The sequence below is a fragment of the Danio rerio genome, chromosome 20, assembly GCF_052040795.2.
Source record: "Danio rerio strain M-AB ecotype USA chromosome 20, GRCz13ab, whole genome shotgun sequence".
NCBI classification, from domain to species: Eukaryota; Metazoa; Chordata; class Actinopteri; order Cypriniformes; family Danionidae; genus Danio; species Danio rerio.
Window position 1 is genome coordinate 54,322,501 of NC_141040.1, and position 17,455 is coordinate 54,339,955.

General features: G+C 38.1%; 2 protein-coding genes across 4 annotated transcripts in view; both read left to right on the forward strand.

The window, feature by feature from the left end:
- cpsf2 (cleavage and polyadenylation specific factor 2) overlaps positions 1–17,455 on the forward strand; it is a 495,879-nt gene that overhangs the window by 130,308 nt on the left and 348,116 nt on the right. The gene's annotated exons all lie outside the window — the stretch shown is intronic.
- slc24a4b (solute carrier family 24 member 4b) overlaps positions 1–17,455 on the forward strand; it is an 87,507-nt gene that overhangs the window by 66,415 nt on the left and 3,637 nt on the right. For both annotated transcript variants that reach the window (XR_015518944.1, XM_087298826.1), the window contains exons 11-16: positions 4,843–5,012; positions 6,757–6,898; positions 8,485–8,651; positions 8,773–8,887; positions 11,916–12,028; positions 14,124–14,189. Coding sequence is in view for 1 of the 2 variants with exons in the window: in XM_087298826.1 (XP_087154952.1) it covers positions 4,843–5,012; positions 6,757–6,898; positions 8,485–8,651; positions 8,773–8,887; positions 11,916–12,028; positions 14,124–14,189 (773 nt within the window). In the remaining variant the exon portion in view is untranslated. The remainder of the gene's footprint in view (positions 1–4,842; positions 5,013–6,756; positions 6,899–8,484; positions 8,652–8,772; positions 8,888–11,915; positions 12,029–14,123; positions 14,190–17,455) is intronic.

Genomic DNA, 17,455 nt, shown 5'->3' on the forward strand with positions numbered 1-17,455 from the left:
CGTGGTTCAAACCATGGATCTGCGACAGAAAAACTACGAGTTTTGGGAAACACTCGTCACTACATCGTTCTCTTCCCAAATGATGCATCGTACTATGATAACTCAGCCATGAGTTATGTCGTTGTTTGGGAAACGCACCCCAGTTTGATGTTAATTGACTACTTTGATTTTAAAACAACATCAAATTGATATCTAACATTGGCGTCAAATATCAAAAATCAAATAAAGGTAAATCCAGTAATCATTTTTGATGTGTTTTTTTTTTGCACCAACGTTGGATGTCAATTAGACATCATTTTGACAAAAAGGTATTTTACAAAATCCAATGTGAGTTCGTACTTGAAGCTTTCAAATAAATGTAACTTTTCATATATTATTATGCTTTTTTGTGTTCTTATTTTGGTGATCAAAAGAGCATAAATCAGAATCAGTTTTATTGCCAAGTGTGCTTCACACACAAGGAATTTGTTTTAGCTACAGAAGTGTCTAGTGTACATTAAAGGGCACCTAGGTTACCCCTTTTTTCAGATTTAATATAAGTCTTTTGCGTCTCTAGACTGTGTATATAAAGTTTCAGCTCAAAAAACCCATCAGATTTTTCATTATACCTTTTAGAAGATGCTGTTTTATACTGATTTCCAGCAGAGGGTGGTTTTGTTGTACTGCGCCTTTAAGGCGAGTTCTGCCCGCCTACTGTTTCAACGTGCCTTCCCGCGTGCTTTAATCTCCTCCCTCAGCTGCATCAGACAACAGACATACTTAAAGGAAGAAGGTCTCACATAGCGTTTGTGAGAAATACTACAGTAAGAACTAACCTTTACTAATCAGTATTGTGAAGTTGCATTGATGAGTCACACACAATATCGTTACAAAGTTCACATGCGCGCGCGCACACACACACACACACACACACACACACATAAACACACACACCGCAGCTGACACACACACATGCAGGCAGGCAGACAGACAGAGCGCGCTTAGCTTAGCACTGTTTTTGCACTCAAATGTGACAGGATACAGGCTAATCTCCACTGCTGTTTGGATATCAGTTATGTTTTTTTTTTTGCCTTTGTTAGATGGGACAGTATTAAGACAGGAAGCGAAGTGGGAGAGAGAGAGAGGGGGTAGGGTAGGGAAATGTCCTCGAGCCAGGATTCGAACTCGCGACGCCCTGACGTACTATTGCACCATATGTCGGCACGCTAACCACTAGGCTATTGCACCGACTGGATATCTGTTATGTTAATGTACAAAATAAACCTGATTTAACGTCCACAAACCGGGATTGAAGCGTCTTCTTTTATAATTGTTCTGACACGCGGCTGTGCTGATGAAGTAAAGCTGAAGTAAATCGCTGTGATTAATTACACATGTGCACTTTTTTAAAACACTTTAAACATGTGAAACTCACTCTTAATCACATTTGATGATGATTGCTGATCCTAGCGAACAGAACAGACCTTTTATTCCCGGTTGCTTTGCGTATGTCTGTCTGGTCTTGTTGACATATACATGTGACTACCGGGACATGTTAATGCGCGCAGCTGTCAATCAATTCGGTGGGCGGGGGGACCGCACTAGAGATCTGCGCGGGACTAAATTTTGAAACCTGCCTGGTTTTAGCCCGAACCTGACCGCTCCCGCTTATATTAAGAATTTATTGTCCCGCTGCCCGACCCGCCCCGTTTTCTGCCCGCCGCGCCCGATCCCGCTAAGGAGCGGAGGAGAACAAAACCGAAAATCCCCCAGCTATACAGTCCAGACAGCCAAGCTGTCTGTATAAACAAACACACACACACAGCACCAAGCACACACACACAGACAAATCTCTCTCTCTCTCTCTCATACGCGCGCGCTCACTAACACACACACAAGCACCAAGCAGACACACAGGCGTTTGCTGTTATTTCAGCTCAAAGGCTTGTAATACCATGTATCAAGTACCAATGTAATACCAAAAGGTTTTTATAAAGGTATATAAATACTGAGTCGCGCCAGCTCCGGCCGCAGCGCACATTACTCTCGGGCCGATTCCGGTGCGGATGCGGCAGCGTCGGCTCGCTTACGGCCGCCGCATCTGGCCCGATTGATTCGGGCCGGAATCGGGCAGTGAGTCCACAAGCATCCGGAGTCCGGCAGCCGGAGCCGGGCTGAGTGGTAAGTCTCTGGCAGGCGAGAATCTAGCCAGAACTGGCCCGAGTGTATTTTGCTATCTGGGAAAGCTCTCTCACTCTCTCTCTCTCATTCGCGCGTGCGCACTAACACACACACACACACACAAGCACCAAGCACACACACAGGCAAAGCTCGCTCGCTCTCTTTCTCCCTCTCTCTCTCTCTCTCTCTCTCATAGCAATATCCGCGGTATTGCTAGACAGCCCGCTCCTGTCCCAAATTAAACCCGTTACCGACCGCTCCCGCGATTTATTCGGAAATTTATTCCCGCGCCGCAGAAATCTGGTCGGGTCCCGCGGGAATGCAGACCTCTAGACCGCACTCCTACATAAAGTTGCGGTCAGTCTGAAAACCGCTCCAATTGGTCCACCGTTTTTATGTTGTGAAATTGAAAAAAAGGACTGGGTGTGTTTGTATCACCCCAATATGATGGTCTATACACTATATATACTATATATGTTTGTCCAAATAGCTTGAAAAGTAGATTTTTCACCATAGGTGCCCTTTAAGTGAAAAGTGACAACACAAAATAAATAGGAGAAAAAAAGGCGTTAAACATTAAACAGAGATGCTGTTAGTCAAGAAAAGATCTGGATGTTGAATTGTATGTACAGATTTTTTATTATAAATGTGTGGATATTAAAGAGATGGTCAAAGTTTTGACATCAAATCGATTCGCATTTTCGACGCGTTTTTTTGACATAAACATGACCGCTGGGTTAACAAATTTGATTTATCAAGAAGTGTTATTTCATATGTGTGTTGCTGCACTGTAAAAATGTCTGGCAATTATCTGTGTTTTGCGATTCATGTTTTAATCCACTTAATTCTACTTTTGAATTGCACAATGGAGCCTTGATCTTTCTTCCAAAAGCTTTTGATGATGAAAAGTTTGTAAAAGTGTCTTTTGTTGACATTTTGATTAGTTTGAAGTGATATATTGTCCGGGTTGGTGTTACAAAAAACTAAATTCATGGTACAAAAACCTGGTAATAAACTGTTATTTTACAGACTTATTTCATTCATTCATTTTCTTTTCGACTTAGTTCCTTTATTAATCTGGGGTCAGCACAGCGGAATGAACCACTAATTTATCCAGCATATGCTTTACGCAGCAGATGCCCTTCCAACTGCAACCCATCACTGCACACTCAGTCGCACACACACACTAGGGAAAATTTTAGCTTGAACAATTCCCCATACCACATGTTTTTAGACTTGTGGGGAAAACCGAAGCACCCAGAGAAATGTGGGGAGAACATGCAAACTGTACACAGAAACGCCAACTCACCCAGCCAAGGCTCGAACCAGTGACCTTCTTACTGTGAGGTGAACGTGCTAAACACTTTGCAGCCCCTACAGACTTGATTATCTATATTATGTCTTAATATCTTATCTCAAACTATTACAATGACAATTAAAGTCATTTTGTTAAAACTGCACAGTTGAGTTTTCCAACACAGGCTCATTTGGAAAACGTAGCCCCATATATATTTCTGGAGATCGCGAATTATGTAGCCAGAGCTACATTCATTCATTCATTCATTCATTTTTTTGTCGGCTTAGTCCCTTTATTAATCTGGGATCGCCACAGCGGAATGAACCGCTAACTTATCCAGCAAGTTTTTACGCAGCGGATGCCCTTCCAGCCGCAACCCATCTCTGGAAAACATCCACTCATTCACACACACACTCATACACCACGGACAATTTAGCCTACCCAATTCACCTGTACCGCATGTATTTGGACTGTGGGGGAAACCGGAGCACCCGGAGGAAACCCACGCGAACGCAGGGAGAACATGCAAACTCCACACAGAAGCGCCAACTGAGCCGAGGATCGAACCAGCGACCCCCTTGCTGTGAGGCGAACGTGCCAGAGCTACATATGGCTGCATTTTGTTTTTAAAATGAATGCTACGGAGCGGTATGACGCCGTTCCTTTTCGCGCTTACCAGCTGACTGCTTACCTCCGTGTGGACGGCTTTTCTACTGTTACCGGTTTGTCCAGTGGCTCGCCACGTACATTGGTGGCCTTGAGAAGCAGAGAGGAGTTGACCATGACGATGGGGTGTTTTGTGAAGAACGGTACCAGGAAGCAGGTAAAACTAAAACGAAAGGCAAAAAATAAAATAAACAAGTAAAAAACAGGGTGAGAATCTGGTACAATCAGAAAACGTGGTAAACTCAGGCTTCTCTGGATTGCTTTTGTCGGTTGGGAGTTAGGGAAGGGGCAGGTCAATCTTTGCATTTAAAAACACTATCAGTAGGGTTTACAGGAGGAGGAGGGTGGGTCAGTCGACGTCAGTTGACAGTGGCTTCTGGTGCGTTTACATGAGAAGAGCAGGCGAGAATGGCACTCGCAAGAGACATTTGAGATCTGAAAAAGTGCACACAGCAGTCTCTGTTGCATTTGTGAAAACAAAAACTGCAAAAAACGTAGCTCCTGGGATGTATTTTGCGCTCTCCAGACATGCATGTAGGGGTATGTAATCAAAACAGGCCTGGGTTGGAATTTTCAACATCAAAAGTGGACAGAGCAGAGATCAAGCTCCCATAATGCAATTCACAACCGTAAATAAAGAGTTGTGAAGCACACAATATGGAAGCTGTTAATTAACAGATATTTTTTACAGTGTGGCTAAATCTTTCCTCTTTCTCAAGTCAAGACCAGTAAGATTTACAGTCGAGGTTCAGTGGTGATGGTGGATGAAATCATCAATGCCAGTCCACCAAATTACCGTTTCCCTGAAGCTGGTCTGCGTGTGATGGTCACAAACCACTTCGGACCCAAGACTCGTCTGCGTATGGCCAGTCGCCTCATTATAACAGAGGTACGGATGATGTCTGAATGTACAATACAAAATGCGACAAACGTAAATCAATAAATGTCAGTACTTCTCACATACAGTTAAAGTCAATTTTTCGCTCTCCTGTAAATCTCTCCCCCCCCAAATACTTCTCAAATTATGTTTAACAGAGCAAAGAATTTTTCACAGTATTTCACATATTTTTTATCTTCTGGAGAAAGTCTGATTTGATTTATTTTGGCTAGAATAAAAGCAGTTTTTAATTTTTTTTAAAACTATTTTAAGGTCAATATATTAGCCCCATAAGCATTTTTTCAATTGTCTACAGAACAAACCGCTGTTACACGATAGGTGCGTTCGGCATAAACACAGCTGCAGCCGGAACCGTCATGCCGGGCACTTGGGGGTTCAACGTTGCTGCAGTCAGGATGACCAATCACATGGCGTGATTATTTATTTATTTAATGCAATAACAACAAACAATTTACAGTATGAATAAATCAGAATACAGTCTCTACAAACTATAGTTCATTTTTAAACAATACAAGATTTATAAATTAAATTTAAGTCACCTATATAACAAACACATGAGAAATAAGGGGAAAAAGAGAGGGCACATAAAAAGAAAATACATATCCACGAATAGGACTATTTTAGATAATAAAGCATTTTTAAAAAGGCACTTCAGTCCAAAAAGGTTAAACAAAAGGAGCAAAATAAATGATATAAAATTATATTTTTATTTAATAAAATATATTTTTAACTTAATTTGTTAGGAAACCCATATAGGGGGGTGGGGATCAATGATGAAAATAATTTTATTACAAGTATGTAAGTCTTATTTGAGTTAATATTTAGGTTATTCACAAAAATATATCATTTAAATCATTTATGGGGTTGAATACAATAAATAGTCTGTATAAAAAGGTTGAATAAACCTATGAACAAATGATTGGACAAAAGATAGAGATGGTATGAAAATGGAATTGTTCGTTTTGAAATTTATGAGATGAAAGTTGTCCAATAATAAACCGAAACACGTGGTTGTTGTCATGCGGTGAACTCGGCCAATCGTGTAATAACAGTGTCGTCATCGCAGCTCCTGCAGTCGCTCTTCAGATGCTGCACCGGCTGAATCAAATGTCTGATCTTGGATCGCTGTCACCGTACCAGGGCAAAATATACTGGCAGGCTAAAAATAGGTTGGAGTAGCGCAATAGAAAATACCATTTGTACAGTAAAAAACAAAACAATGGAAACCTATGAAATGTTTATGAAATTTAAAAAAAAGCAAAAAATGTGTGTGTATTTATTTATTAACATTTGTGTATTTATATATTTTTATTTATTTATGCTGCTTAAGGTGTATTTCATAAATATTAGTTTTATATAATTGTTTTATTTTGAAATGTTTAATTATGCTTAGTTAAATATTTTATTATATATATATATATATATATATATATATATATATATATATATATATATATATATATATATATATATTTTGCTATTATTTACATTTAGTTTAATATTAGTTTTTTCTTGCTGACTGCCAGTAAAACGTAAGATCAATTTGTAATGTTTTGAATGACAAAATAAAAGCTGTATAATAAATGACTTAAAACTTCTGTGTGTGTATGTGTGTGTGTGTGTGTGTGTGTGTGTGTGTGTGTGTGTGTGTGTGTGTGTGTGTGTGTGTGTGTGTGCGTGTGCGTGTGCGTGCGTGCGTCTGCGTGTGCTTGTGCGTGCGTGCGTGCGTGTTCAGCGCCAGAGGTTGGTCCAGTCCGCTAACGGTGTTGAGACGGCTGTGGTGGATGGAAAACCAGACATTGAGAATGGAAATGTACCAGAAGACAAAAGCACAGAGGAAAAGGAGAGTGAACTCACCACACCATTCAGATTACCAGGTGAGCAGAACACAGGCTTCTGTTTCTGTTTAAAAGACGATTCAATGAAAAAACACAATAACGTTATATATTTAAGCATTATAAAGTGTAAAGCATGTTATAACTTTTGTTAAATTGTGACGTATGCAATACTGTTTTCAAGAGCTGTAGCGAAAAATCATTTGTAATTATACAATGATAAATTAATTCTGTTCATTTATGTGATTTTTAAAATGCATTGCTTTAGAGCGCCATCTAATGTTAAAAACTAGCCAAGAGTGACATATACCAGCCTAAAGGTCCATCTGCTATCCTTGAGCACCGTCTGATGTTAAGAACTAGCCTAGAACATCATCGGCTGTTAAAACTAGTCTAAAACAATGTCTGTCTTTGAAAACGTGCCTCCAGCGCTCTCTGCTGGAAAAAAACTAGCATAGAGCACTGTCTGCTGTTAAATACTATACTAGAGCACCAGCTGCTGTTAAAAACTAGCCTAGAGTGTCATCTGCTGTTAAAAATTAATCTAGATCATCATCTGCTGTTAAAAACTAGCCTAGAATGGTTTCTGCTGTTAAAAACTAGCCTACAGCGCCATTTACTATTAAAAACTAGCCTAGATCATCATCTGCTGTTAAAAACTAGCCTAGAGTGCCATTTACTGTTAAAAACTAGCCTAGATCATCATCTGATGTTAAAAACTAGCCTAGACCGCCATCTGCTGTAAAAAACTATCCTAGAGCATCATCTGCTGTTAAAAACTAGCCTAGACCGCCATCTGCTGTAAAAAACTATCCTAGAGCATCATCTGCTGTTAAAAACTAGCCTAGACAGCCATCTGTTATTAAAAACTAGCCTTGAGCGTCATTTACTGTTAAAAAAATAGCCTAGAGCGCCATTTACTGTTAAAAACTAACCTAGAGCACCATCTGCTGTTAAAAACTAGCCTAGAGTACCATCTGCTGTTAAAAACTATCCTAGAGCACCATCTGCTGTTAAAAACTAACCTAGAGCACCACCTGCTGTTAAAAACTAGCCTAGAGCATCATCTGCTGTTAAAAACTAACCTAGAGCACTATCTTTGGTTAAAAACTAGCCTAAAGCACCATCTGCTGCTAAAAACTAGCCTAGACCGCCATCTGCTGTTAAAAACTATCCTAGACTGCCATCTGTTGTTAAAAACTAGCCTAGAGCATCATCTGCTGTTAAAAACTAGCCTATACCGCCATCTGCTGTCAAAAACTAGCCTAGAACGCTTTCTGTTGTTAAAAACTAGCCTAGAGCACCATCTGCTGTAAAAACAAGCCCAGAGCACCATATGCTGTTAAAAACTCGCCCAGAGCGCCATCTGCTGTTTAAAAACTAACCTGGAGTGCCATCTGCTGTTAAAAACTATCCAAGAGCACCATCTGCTGCTGAAAACTAGCCTACAGCTCCATCTGCTGTTAAAAATAGGCTAGAACACGTCTTCCTTTAAAAACTAGAATAGATTGCAGACTACAGTTAAAAACTAGCCTAGAGCGCCGTCTGCTGTTAAAAACTAGCCTTGCATGTTTAAAACAAGCTTCTTCAAATAACAGTGTGTGTGTGTTTGTGTGTGTGTGTTTCAGATGGCTGTATGAACAGAACTAAATGGCTGATCTCTTGGCCGTTGTTGTTGATCCTGTTTTTTACCATCCCGAACTGTGCCAAGTCTCGCTGGGAGAAATACTTCATGCTCTCTTTTATCCTCTCCACTGTTTGGATCGCCGTCTTCTCATACTTCATGGTGTGGATGGTATGTATGAAACTGTATCTGTCTGTCTGGATCAGATGTGTCTCTCTTGTTTTTAAGTGCCACTGTTAGGCTTATATCAACATACAGATGACACTTGACCAGTTTCCATTACTTCTTCCAGGTGACAATTATTGGATATACGCTGGGCATTCCTGATGTCATCATGGGTATCACGTTTTTGGCTGCAGGAACGAGTGTCCCGGACTGCATCGCCAGTTTGATCGTGGCTCGTCAAGGTAGATTGATCATGTTTTAATGTCTAATGCTAGATCAATAAAACGGAGGCTTTTAACATTAAATACTGAATATTTTAGCATCAAGGAGCAGAGTAGAGCATATGATAAGAGAGGCACAAAACATCATCAGGAACATTCCTGTGTCACTCTCCGTCACTGAACTAATACTAATCCATACTAGCACTAGTCCTAACAACATGTTAATTCATGCTAGAAACACACTAATTTATGTTACAAACATGCACATTCTTGCTAGCAACATGTTAGAAAGATGCTAACAATGTGTTAATTCACGGTAAGACCTAATGTTTACGTAATAGCTATAAGATATATAAGAGAAGGTTATGCTAGAAACATGTTAGTTGATGCTAAATCTTAGTAACACATCTAATTTATTTTAGGAATATATCAAATTATGTGTTAGAATATGTTAAATTCTAAATCATGCTAGCAGCATGCTAACAGCTCATACTAGAAGCAGTAAAGCAACATTCTAATTCATGCTAGTTATATGCTAGCAACGACAATTAATGCTGAAAATGCTGATTACATTCTAACTTATTTTAAGTTTAAAACTTTAGCAAAGTAGGGTACCAATTCCGGCTAACATGCTAATTCATGGTAGAAAGATGCTAACAACTAATTTATGATGAAAACATAATTTTTTACTAAATAGCTACAGTATGTATGCTAGCGATATGTTAACCATACAAGATAGATGTTAGTAATATTATTTCTAATGCAAACTTCTATGTTAGAAACGTGTTAGTTATAAGATAAGTAAGTAACATGCTAGCAAAATGCTAATTCATACTAGAAGCATTGAAGCAACATTCATATTCCTACTATAGTTGTGCGGTAACAACATGACAGCTAATGCTGTTGGAAGCGTGTTGATAACATCATAAATTATTTTGAACCGTTAATGATAACACAGTACTAATTTCTGCGTACAACATGCTAATTCACATTGTAAACATACTTAACAAACATAACAATGTGCTAACCATAATAATGTTATCATTTTTATGCCAATATGTTAATCCCCTGCTGAAAAATCCAGCTTAAACCAGCCTAGGCTGGTTGGCTGGTTTTAGCTGGTTGACCAGGCTGGTTTTAGAGGTGTTTTGGTCATTTCCAGGCTGGTTTTAACCATTTCCAGCCTGGTCTTAGCTGGTCAGGCTGGAAAATGACCAGCTAAATCCAGCTAAAACCAGCTTGACCAGTCTGGTTTAAGCTGGACATAGCTGGTTTTGGCTGGGCTCCCAGCCTGGCTAAGCTGGTCAAGCTGGTTTTAGCTGGTCATCTCCCAGCCTGACCAGCTAAGACCAGGCTGGAAACCAGCCTGGAAATGGCCAAAACCCCTCTAAAACCAGCCTGGTCGACCAGCTAAAACCAGCCAACCAGCCTAGGCTGTTTTAAGCTGGATTTTTCAGCAGGGTCTTTGTAAAGTTTTGCTAACATCTAATTTATGTTAGAAATATGTCAGCTATGTTAAGTTAAAAACATGCTAGCAACATTCTAATTTGTGCTAGGAACTTGGTGTTATTTCATACGTGCTGTTATGTGCTAACAACATGCTAAATTATGCTGGAAACGTGTACTGTAAGTAGCATGATAATTGGTTTTAATCTTAAACATTAACAAAGTACATTAACAAATTTCTGCTATGCTAGCATATGCCAACATGCTAATTCGTGATAAAAAACATAATGTTTACTAAATAGCCACAGTATAAGCTACAACAATATGCTAACCATACAGGATAAAGCATTATTTTTAAGCCAAGAAATATGTTAATTAATGTAAATTTTTGGAGACAAATATCTAATTTATGTTAGAAATATGGTACCTATATGTTAAGTAAAAAATAGTTAAATTCAAAATTCAAATTCATGTTATCGACATGACATGCTACTTCATGTTGTAAACATTCTTAACCGCATGTTAATTCATGCTAGAAACATGTTAATTCTATCGAACAACATGCAATTCATAAAAAAACATGCTTAACATATTAATTCGCACTAGAAACAGGCTAATTTAAACTTGCAAATTCTTGTTAACAGCCTGTTAGAAAGATGCTAACAATGTGTTAATTCACAGTAAAAACATTTTTGGTTTTTTTTTTGCTATTTTTACTAAATAGCTGCAATATATGTTAACAATATGCTAACCATACAAGATTAAATTTAGCAATAAGATTTTAATGCTAGAAACATGTTAATTAAGGCTGATTCTTGGTAACAAATATTTAATTTATGTTTAAAATATGTTAGCTTTACATTACGTTGTAAACATTTTACTTTATGCAAGGAACATGCTGGCCATATGCTAATTCATACTAGAAGCACTAAAGCAACATTCAAATTGTACAATATTATTTTATAATTATTAAAAAAATACTAACAACATGCTAATTTATGCAGCAAACATGCAGATTCTATCCAACTATGATAATTATTAAAAAAGATGCTAACAACATGCCACACATCTAATTATTATGTTGTAATTCTAGCTAACATGATATTTATTGTAAAAAAATATGTTAATAACATGCCAGTTCATGCAAAAAAACATGCAAATTCTAGCTAACAGCATGACCATTTTTTTAAAACATGCTAACAACATGCAGCAAACATGCAAATTCTAACAACATAAATATTGCAAAAAATATATGCTAGCAACATGCTAATTCATGTTAGAAACATGTCAATATTGTTACCAATATGTTAAAATCTAGCAAATTAATGTTTAAAAAATATTTCAGCCAAAATAATTTAAGTAAATTATGTAAATTTGGTTTTAATAAAACTGACAAATATATTTTATCATTATTGTTTCATTGTTACATTTTTCTTTGGTATTAATACAGCATTACCTTTTACTTGAGTACTCAATTTTAAGGTGAAAATCTACATTGATATCCCACCTGACGGGTCTTTGGAGCTCATATTTGGCATCAGTGTGGTCTCTGAAGCTCCGGTGATGTGTTTGGGAGTCTGAAAGTGTAAGTTTTTTTTCTCAGGTCTGGGAGACATGGCCGTGTCCAACACTATCGGCAGTAACGTGTTTGACATTCTGGTGGGTCTCGGTGTCCCATGGGCTCTGCAGACCATGGCCGTCAACTACGGATCAGTGGTAAGCACATTTCTCCACTCTTTGTGTTTGGACAGAGATCAAGCTGTGCTCCTGTGAAACCCGTTACTGAAAGATCTATTTACAGCTAAGGGTAAAATTATCATGGCCTCCTGCCCTTCTGTAAAATTTTAATTGTTTTTCAAATATTTACCAAGTGCTGATTTACACAGAAAGGACATTTTCACAGTATTTCCTAATCGATTTTTTGTTCTGGAGAAAAATTGCTAGAAGGAAATCAAATATACCTCCCCTGCTGACAAATCCAGCTTAAACCAGCCTAAGCTGGTTGGCTGGTTTTAGCTGGTCGACCAGGCTGGTTTTAGAGGGGTTTTGGCCACTTCCAGGCTGGTTTCCAGCCATTTCCAGCCTGGTCTTAGCTGGTCAGGCTGGGAGATGACCAGCTAAAACCAGCTTGACCAGCCTAGCCAAGCTGGGAGTCCAGCCAAAACCAGCTATATCCAGCTTAAACCAGGCTGGTCAAAAACCCCTCTAAAACCAGCCTGGTCAACCAGCTAAAACCAGCCAACCAGCCTAGGCTGGTTTAAGCTGGATTTTTCAGCAGGGTCTTTATGAAATATGTAGAAAAACACAACATATTTACCTAAATCCACAAAATATGAAAGCAACATGTCAATTCATGCTAGAAACATGCACATTTATGCTACAAACATGCACAATCTTGCTAACAGCATGTTAGAAAGATGCTAACAATGTGTTAATTCATAATAAAAACATATTGTAATAATAGCTACAGTACAAATGCTAAGATAAATGTTAGCAATATTGCTTGTTATACTGGAAGCATGTACTGGTACACATCTGAAAGTTAGAAACATCCTGGCAAAACTGCTAGCAACATGCTAATTCACACTAGAAGCAATTAGAACATTCTAATTCATGCTAATTATAGCATGCTAAGTCATGCTAAGTCAAGTTAGATGCTAATTCATGGTAAAAACATAATGTTTGCATAATAGCTACGGTGTATATGCTAACCATACAAGACAAATGTTAGCAATGTTGTTTTTATGCTAGAAACATGTTAATTAATGCTAACTATTGGTAACATCTAATTTATTTTATAAATATGTTAAGTTATAAACATGCTAACAAAACTCTAATTTATGCTAGTAACATCCTAGCAACATGCTACTTCATATAAGCAGTGAAGGGAACATTCTAATTCATGCTAGTTATATGCTAGCAACATGCTAATTAATGCTGGAAATACGTGCTAATTCATTTTAAGCTTAAAACTCCAGCAAAGCACAAATTCCTGCTAACAACATGCTAAGTCAAGTTAGAAAAATACTAAACTTCATGCAACCATAAATGTTATGCTAAACATGTTAATTAATCCTAATTCTTGGTATCATCTAATTTATATTAGAAATATGTTATATTAGCCACAGGCTAGCAGTATTGTAATTCATGCTTGTAGCATGCTAATTCATACGTGAAGCAGCAAAGCAACATTCTAATTCACAGTCCTTAAGTGCTAGCAAACATGCTAATTTATGCTGGAAACACATGCTAATGTATTTTAAACAAAAAATATGCAATGTACTATCAACATGCTAACTAGTGTTGGAAACATGCTAGCAACATGTATACCAGAAACATGCTATTTTATGCAATAAACATGTATATTCCAGCTAACAACATGAAAATTATTGTAAGAAAGATGCTAGCAATTATACTAATTCATGTTAGAAACATATTAACTACCTGCTAATTAATTAATTAATTAATTTAAAACAAGCAAATAAATTTTTACTAAATATTTTAGGTCAAATAATAAAATTAAATTATGTTAAATGTTGATCTCATTACCCTTTATTAACGATGAATAATAAAAAAATTATGAATTTTAATGACAATTAATGATACCAGATTACATTTAGACATTTCCCAATACTGGGTTGCAGCTGAAAGGGTATCTGCTGCGTTAAACATATGCTGGAATAGTTGGCAGTTCATTCCGCTGTAGCGACCCCTGATAAATAAGGGACCAAGTTGAAGGAAAATGAAAGAATGAATGATAATCATAGTCTTCATTGGGATGGTTTAAAGTTGGTGTTTTCTGTCTGTTCAGGTGATGATCAACAGTCGGGGTCTGCTGTATTCGGTTGTGCTTCTTCTGGGCTCCGTCGCTCTCACCGTGAGTCACTCAGAAAATTAATGACTTTTTCTGTCACATCTGTTGAAAAGATTGCAGAAACGTTCACTTTTGAATGACGGGTGCTCCAGTTTGCAAACTAGAAATTCTTTGGAAATATTAAAGGGATTGTTCACCCAAAAATGAAAATTCTGTCATCATTTACTTACCTTTCACTTATTCCAAATCTGTTTGAGTTTCTTTCTTTTGTTGAACACAAAAGTAGATATTTGGAAGAATGCTGAAATCTTGTTGTTTTTCAGCGTTCTTCCAAATATCTTCTTTTGTGTTCAACAGTAGAAAGACTGTCATAAAGGTTTAAATCCATTTGAGGGAAAGTAAATAATGAATATAGTGATTTTTGCTAAAATATTCATAATAGTAGCATTAAAATTGATTGGCAGACTTAAATTTGTGCTACGCTAGAATATACATTTACTAAAAATTATAAACATCTGCCTAACCCTAACCCTGACCTAACCCTTACCCTAACCTAACCTAACCTAACTCTAATGCTGTGTTCACACCAGACGCAGAAGGTGTGTCAAGCGCGAGGGATTTAGATGTTAAGTCAATGCAAACGTGCAAATAGACATCCTGCGGTGCGATACGTGTGAATTGCGCGGTGCGAATGATGCGATATGCGTGAATGCGGCACAGCGTGAATTGAACGTTTTCCGTGTTTGACCCACCTAACGCGCGTTTTGTGCAAATCGCTCGAGTTCAAAAATCTGAATTTAAGCAGACATTCACGCCGCGTTATCCAATCCGGAGCTTGTAAAGTAATTGTGACGTAACGCCTGTTGTTGGTGTCCCGACAACCCCCTGTGCCCCTGTTGTTGGGAAAATCCTCAAGCCGACACCGACAACAGTTCAACAAACTGGGCTGGGCTCAGTCAGAGGCACTGCTGAAAGCCTCCATCATCCAGGTTCAGTTTCTGGAGGAGTTTATTCACCTTATTCTCAGCTGTCGAGCGGGCGCTGCGATTTGAATCTTTTTGTCTCGCGACTTCCGGTCACATTCACTTCCATTCATTTTTTGACGTTAACAACTGCTCGTTGCGCTGCTTGATGTTGCAATTTAATATTTTCTTATTATATTATGCTACTTGGTCTGTATGGTAATGCAAACATTTGTTTGTTGAGCAAGTACTTTGGCCATTTCTGCCGTTTATTATTCCTTGTCATTTCTCCCATAGGCGACTGAATCGGAAGTTCTAAGACAATCGCAAAAACAGGCGCACTTCCGCATTTTAGAATAAGGCCAATAAGCTCACAGAGCTGGATGCACCTCTGAAAGGATCTAGTGGACTCAAACACGGCCCTAAACGTATCAACACTGTTTTTCAGCCTTCATAAAGCACATAAACACTGTTATTTTTTAAATAAAATCCATGTTAGCCATTTAGCAATGAAGCTAGAGTCACCGGGCAGACAGAAGCCCTGCCAATCACGCAAATATTTACGCTTGAATAACGCAATTTATCCGCGCGTTTCGCGCCTGGTGTGAACACTGCATAACCCACACCCTACCCTAACCCTAAAATCCTATAGTTGTAACATCACAAATACACTTATCTTCATTATTAAAATACAAAGTGCTATGTATGTTTATGTATTTGATTTTCCTAAAATAACACTTTTTGTATTTACCTTATTCTCCGCCGAGAGCGGGCGCTGCGATTTGAATCTTTTTGTCTCGCGACTTCCGGTCTCATTCACTTCCATTCATTTTTTGACATTAAAAACTGCTCGATACGCTGCTTGATGTTGCAATTTGATATTTTCTTATTATATTATTCTACTTGGTCTGTATAGTCATGCAAACATTTGTTTGTTGAGCAAGTAGTTTGACCGTTTTCTGCCGTTTATTATTCCTAGTCATTTCTCCCATAGGCGGCTGAATCGGAAGTTCTAAGACAATCGCAAAAACAGGCGCACTTCCACATTTTAGAATAAGGTCAATACATTTTGTATTAATTGCTCAATGTTTTGATATTCATTTAGTATTTTAGTTGATTAAAAAAATGAATATTTCTGATATATTTGATCACTTGAACATTTTTCACATTGGCATTACTTAAAATGCATATTGCAGGTTTTGGTTTTCGCTTACGAATTAAAAAATGGTGAATCATTTTATATAAGTCAAATCAAATTACATTAAATATACACTTATTAGTTAAAGTTTGAAGTAAAATTACAGTTGCATGAACTAAATATGATATATTTTGGATTTGATTTTGAATTGTTGATAAAATCTATTAAAAATTAATACAAATTTACCCTGATAATATATAAATGACAGTTACTACAAAGTGACTGACAGCTGCTTTAATCTGAAGATCACTTAAAGAGCCCATATTATACATGAAATAGGGTCATATCTTGGTTGTAAGGGTTTCCAACAAAAGTTTAATATCCATGCAAGGTCAAAAAACACTTTCGTGGTCTTATAATCTGCATTTATTTTTACCTAATTATCCCAGCGACTCCCGTATGAATCGTCCAGTGATTCATTTGTTCCCAAACCCCTCCTTAGCGCGAAGCTAATCTGCGCTGATTGGACCAATGACAGCCTGTTGCGATTGGTCGACTGCCTTCAGTCGGAGTGAAATGCCCAACAGCTAATCAGCAATATAAAAGTAATCACAGTTCATACACGCTCGATAGTATAGACGTGGATTTTAGCTGCCAGTGGGTCAATGTAAATACAGTCAATGGACTTGAAAATACAGACGACTAACTATTTTATTGAGCAAAAAACTCCAAAAACTGTCGAGGAGATCACATAGCTTGTCGCACTCTGCTCTTTTCACAGACACAAACACACACACACACACAAACATTGCCCTCGTCCCCGCACACACACACACCTCCGGGCGACAACGCGCGCGCACACACACACAAACACACACACACATACCTCCGGACGACAGCGCACGCACACACACACTACCCTCGTCCACGGAGCTCCGTAAACAAAGCAGCACGCGTCGCGTTTTTAACGTGTCTTTGCATGCGATAAGAGAATATAGCCAGTTAACCTGATACAGTACACGCGGTTACAAGTAACAAATCACAACTAAATACATTTGCAAGCTAGAGTCAACGAGGCAACTTTAACCGCACGTACTTACACTTGAGAAATGGAGGAAGAAACCGATCCTGACGTCCATTAGTAAGTTACTCTTTACTGATCCTTCCTTTAACAAACGCCGATGAAGTATTCTTTGTAGCATGTAGTTTCCAGAAGTTTCCAGTAGTTT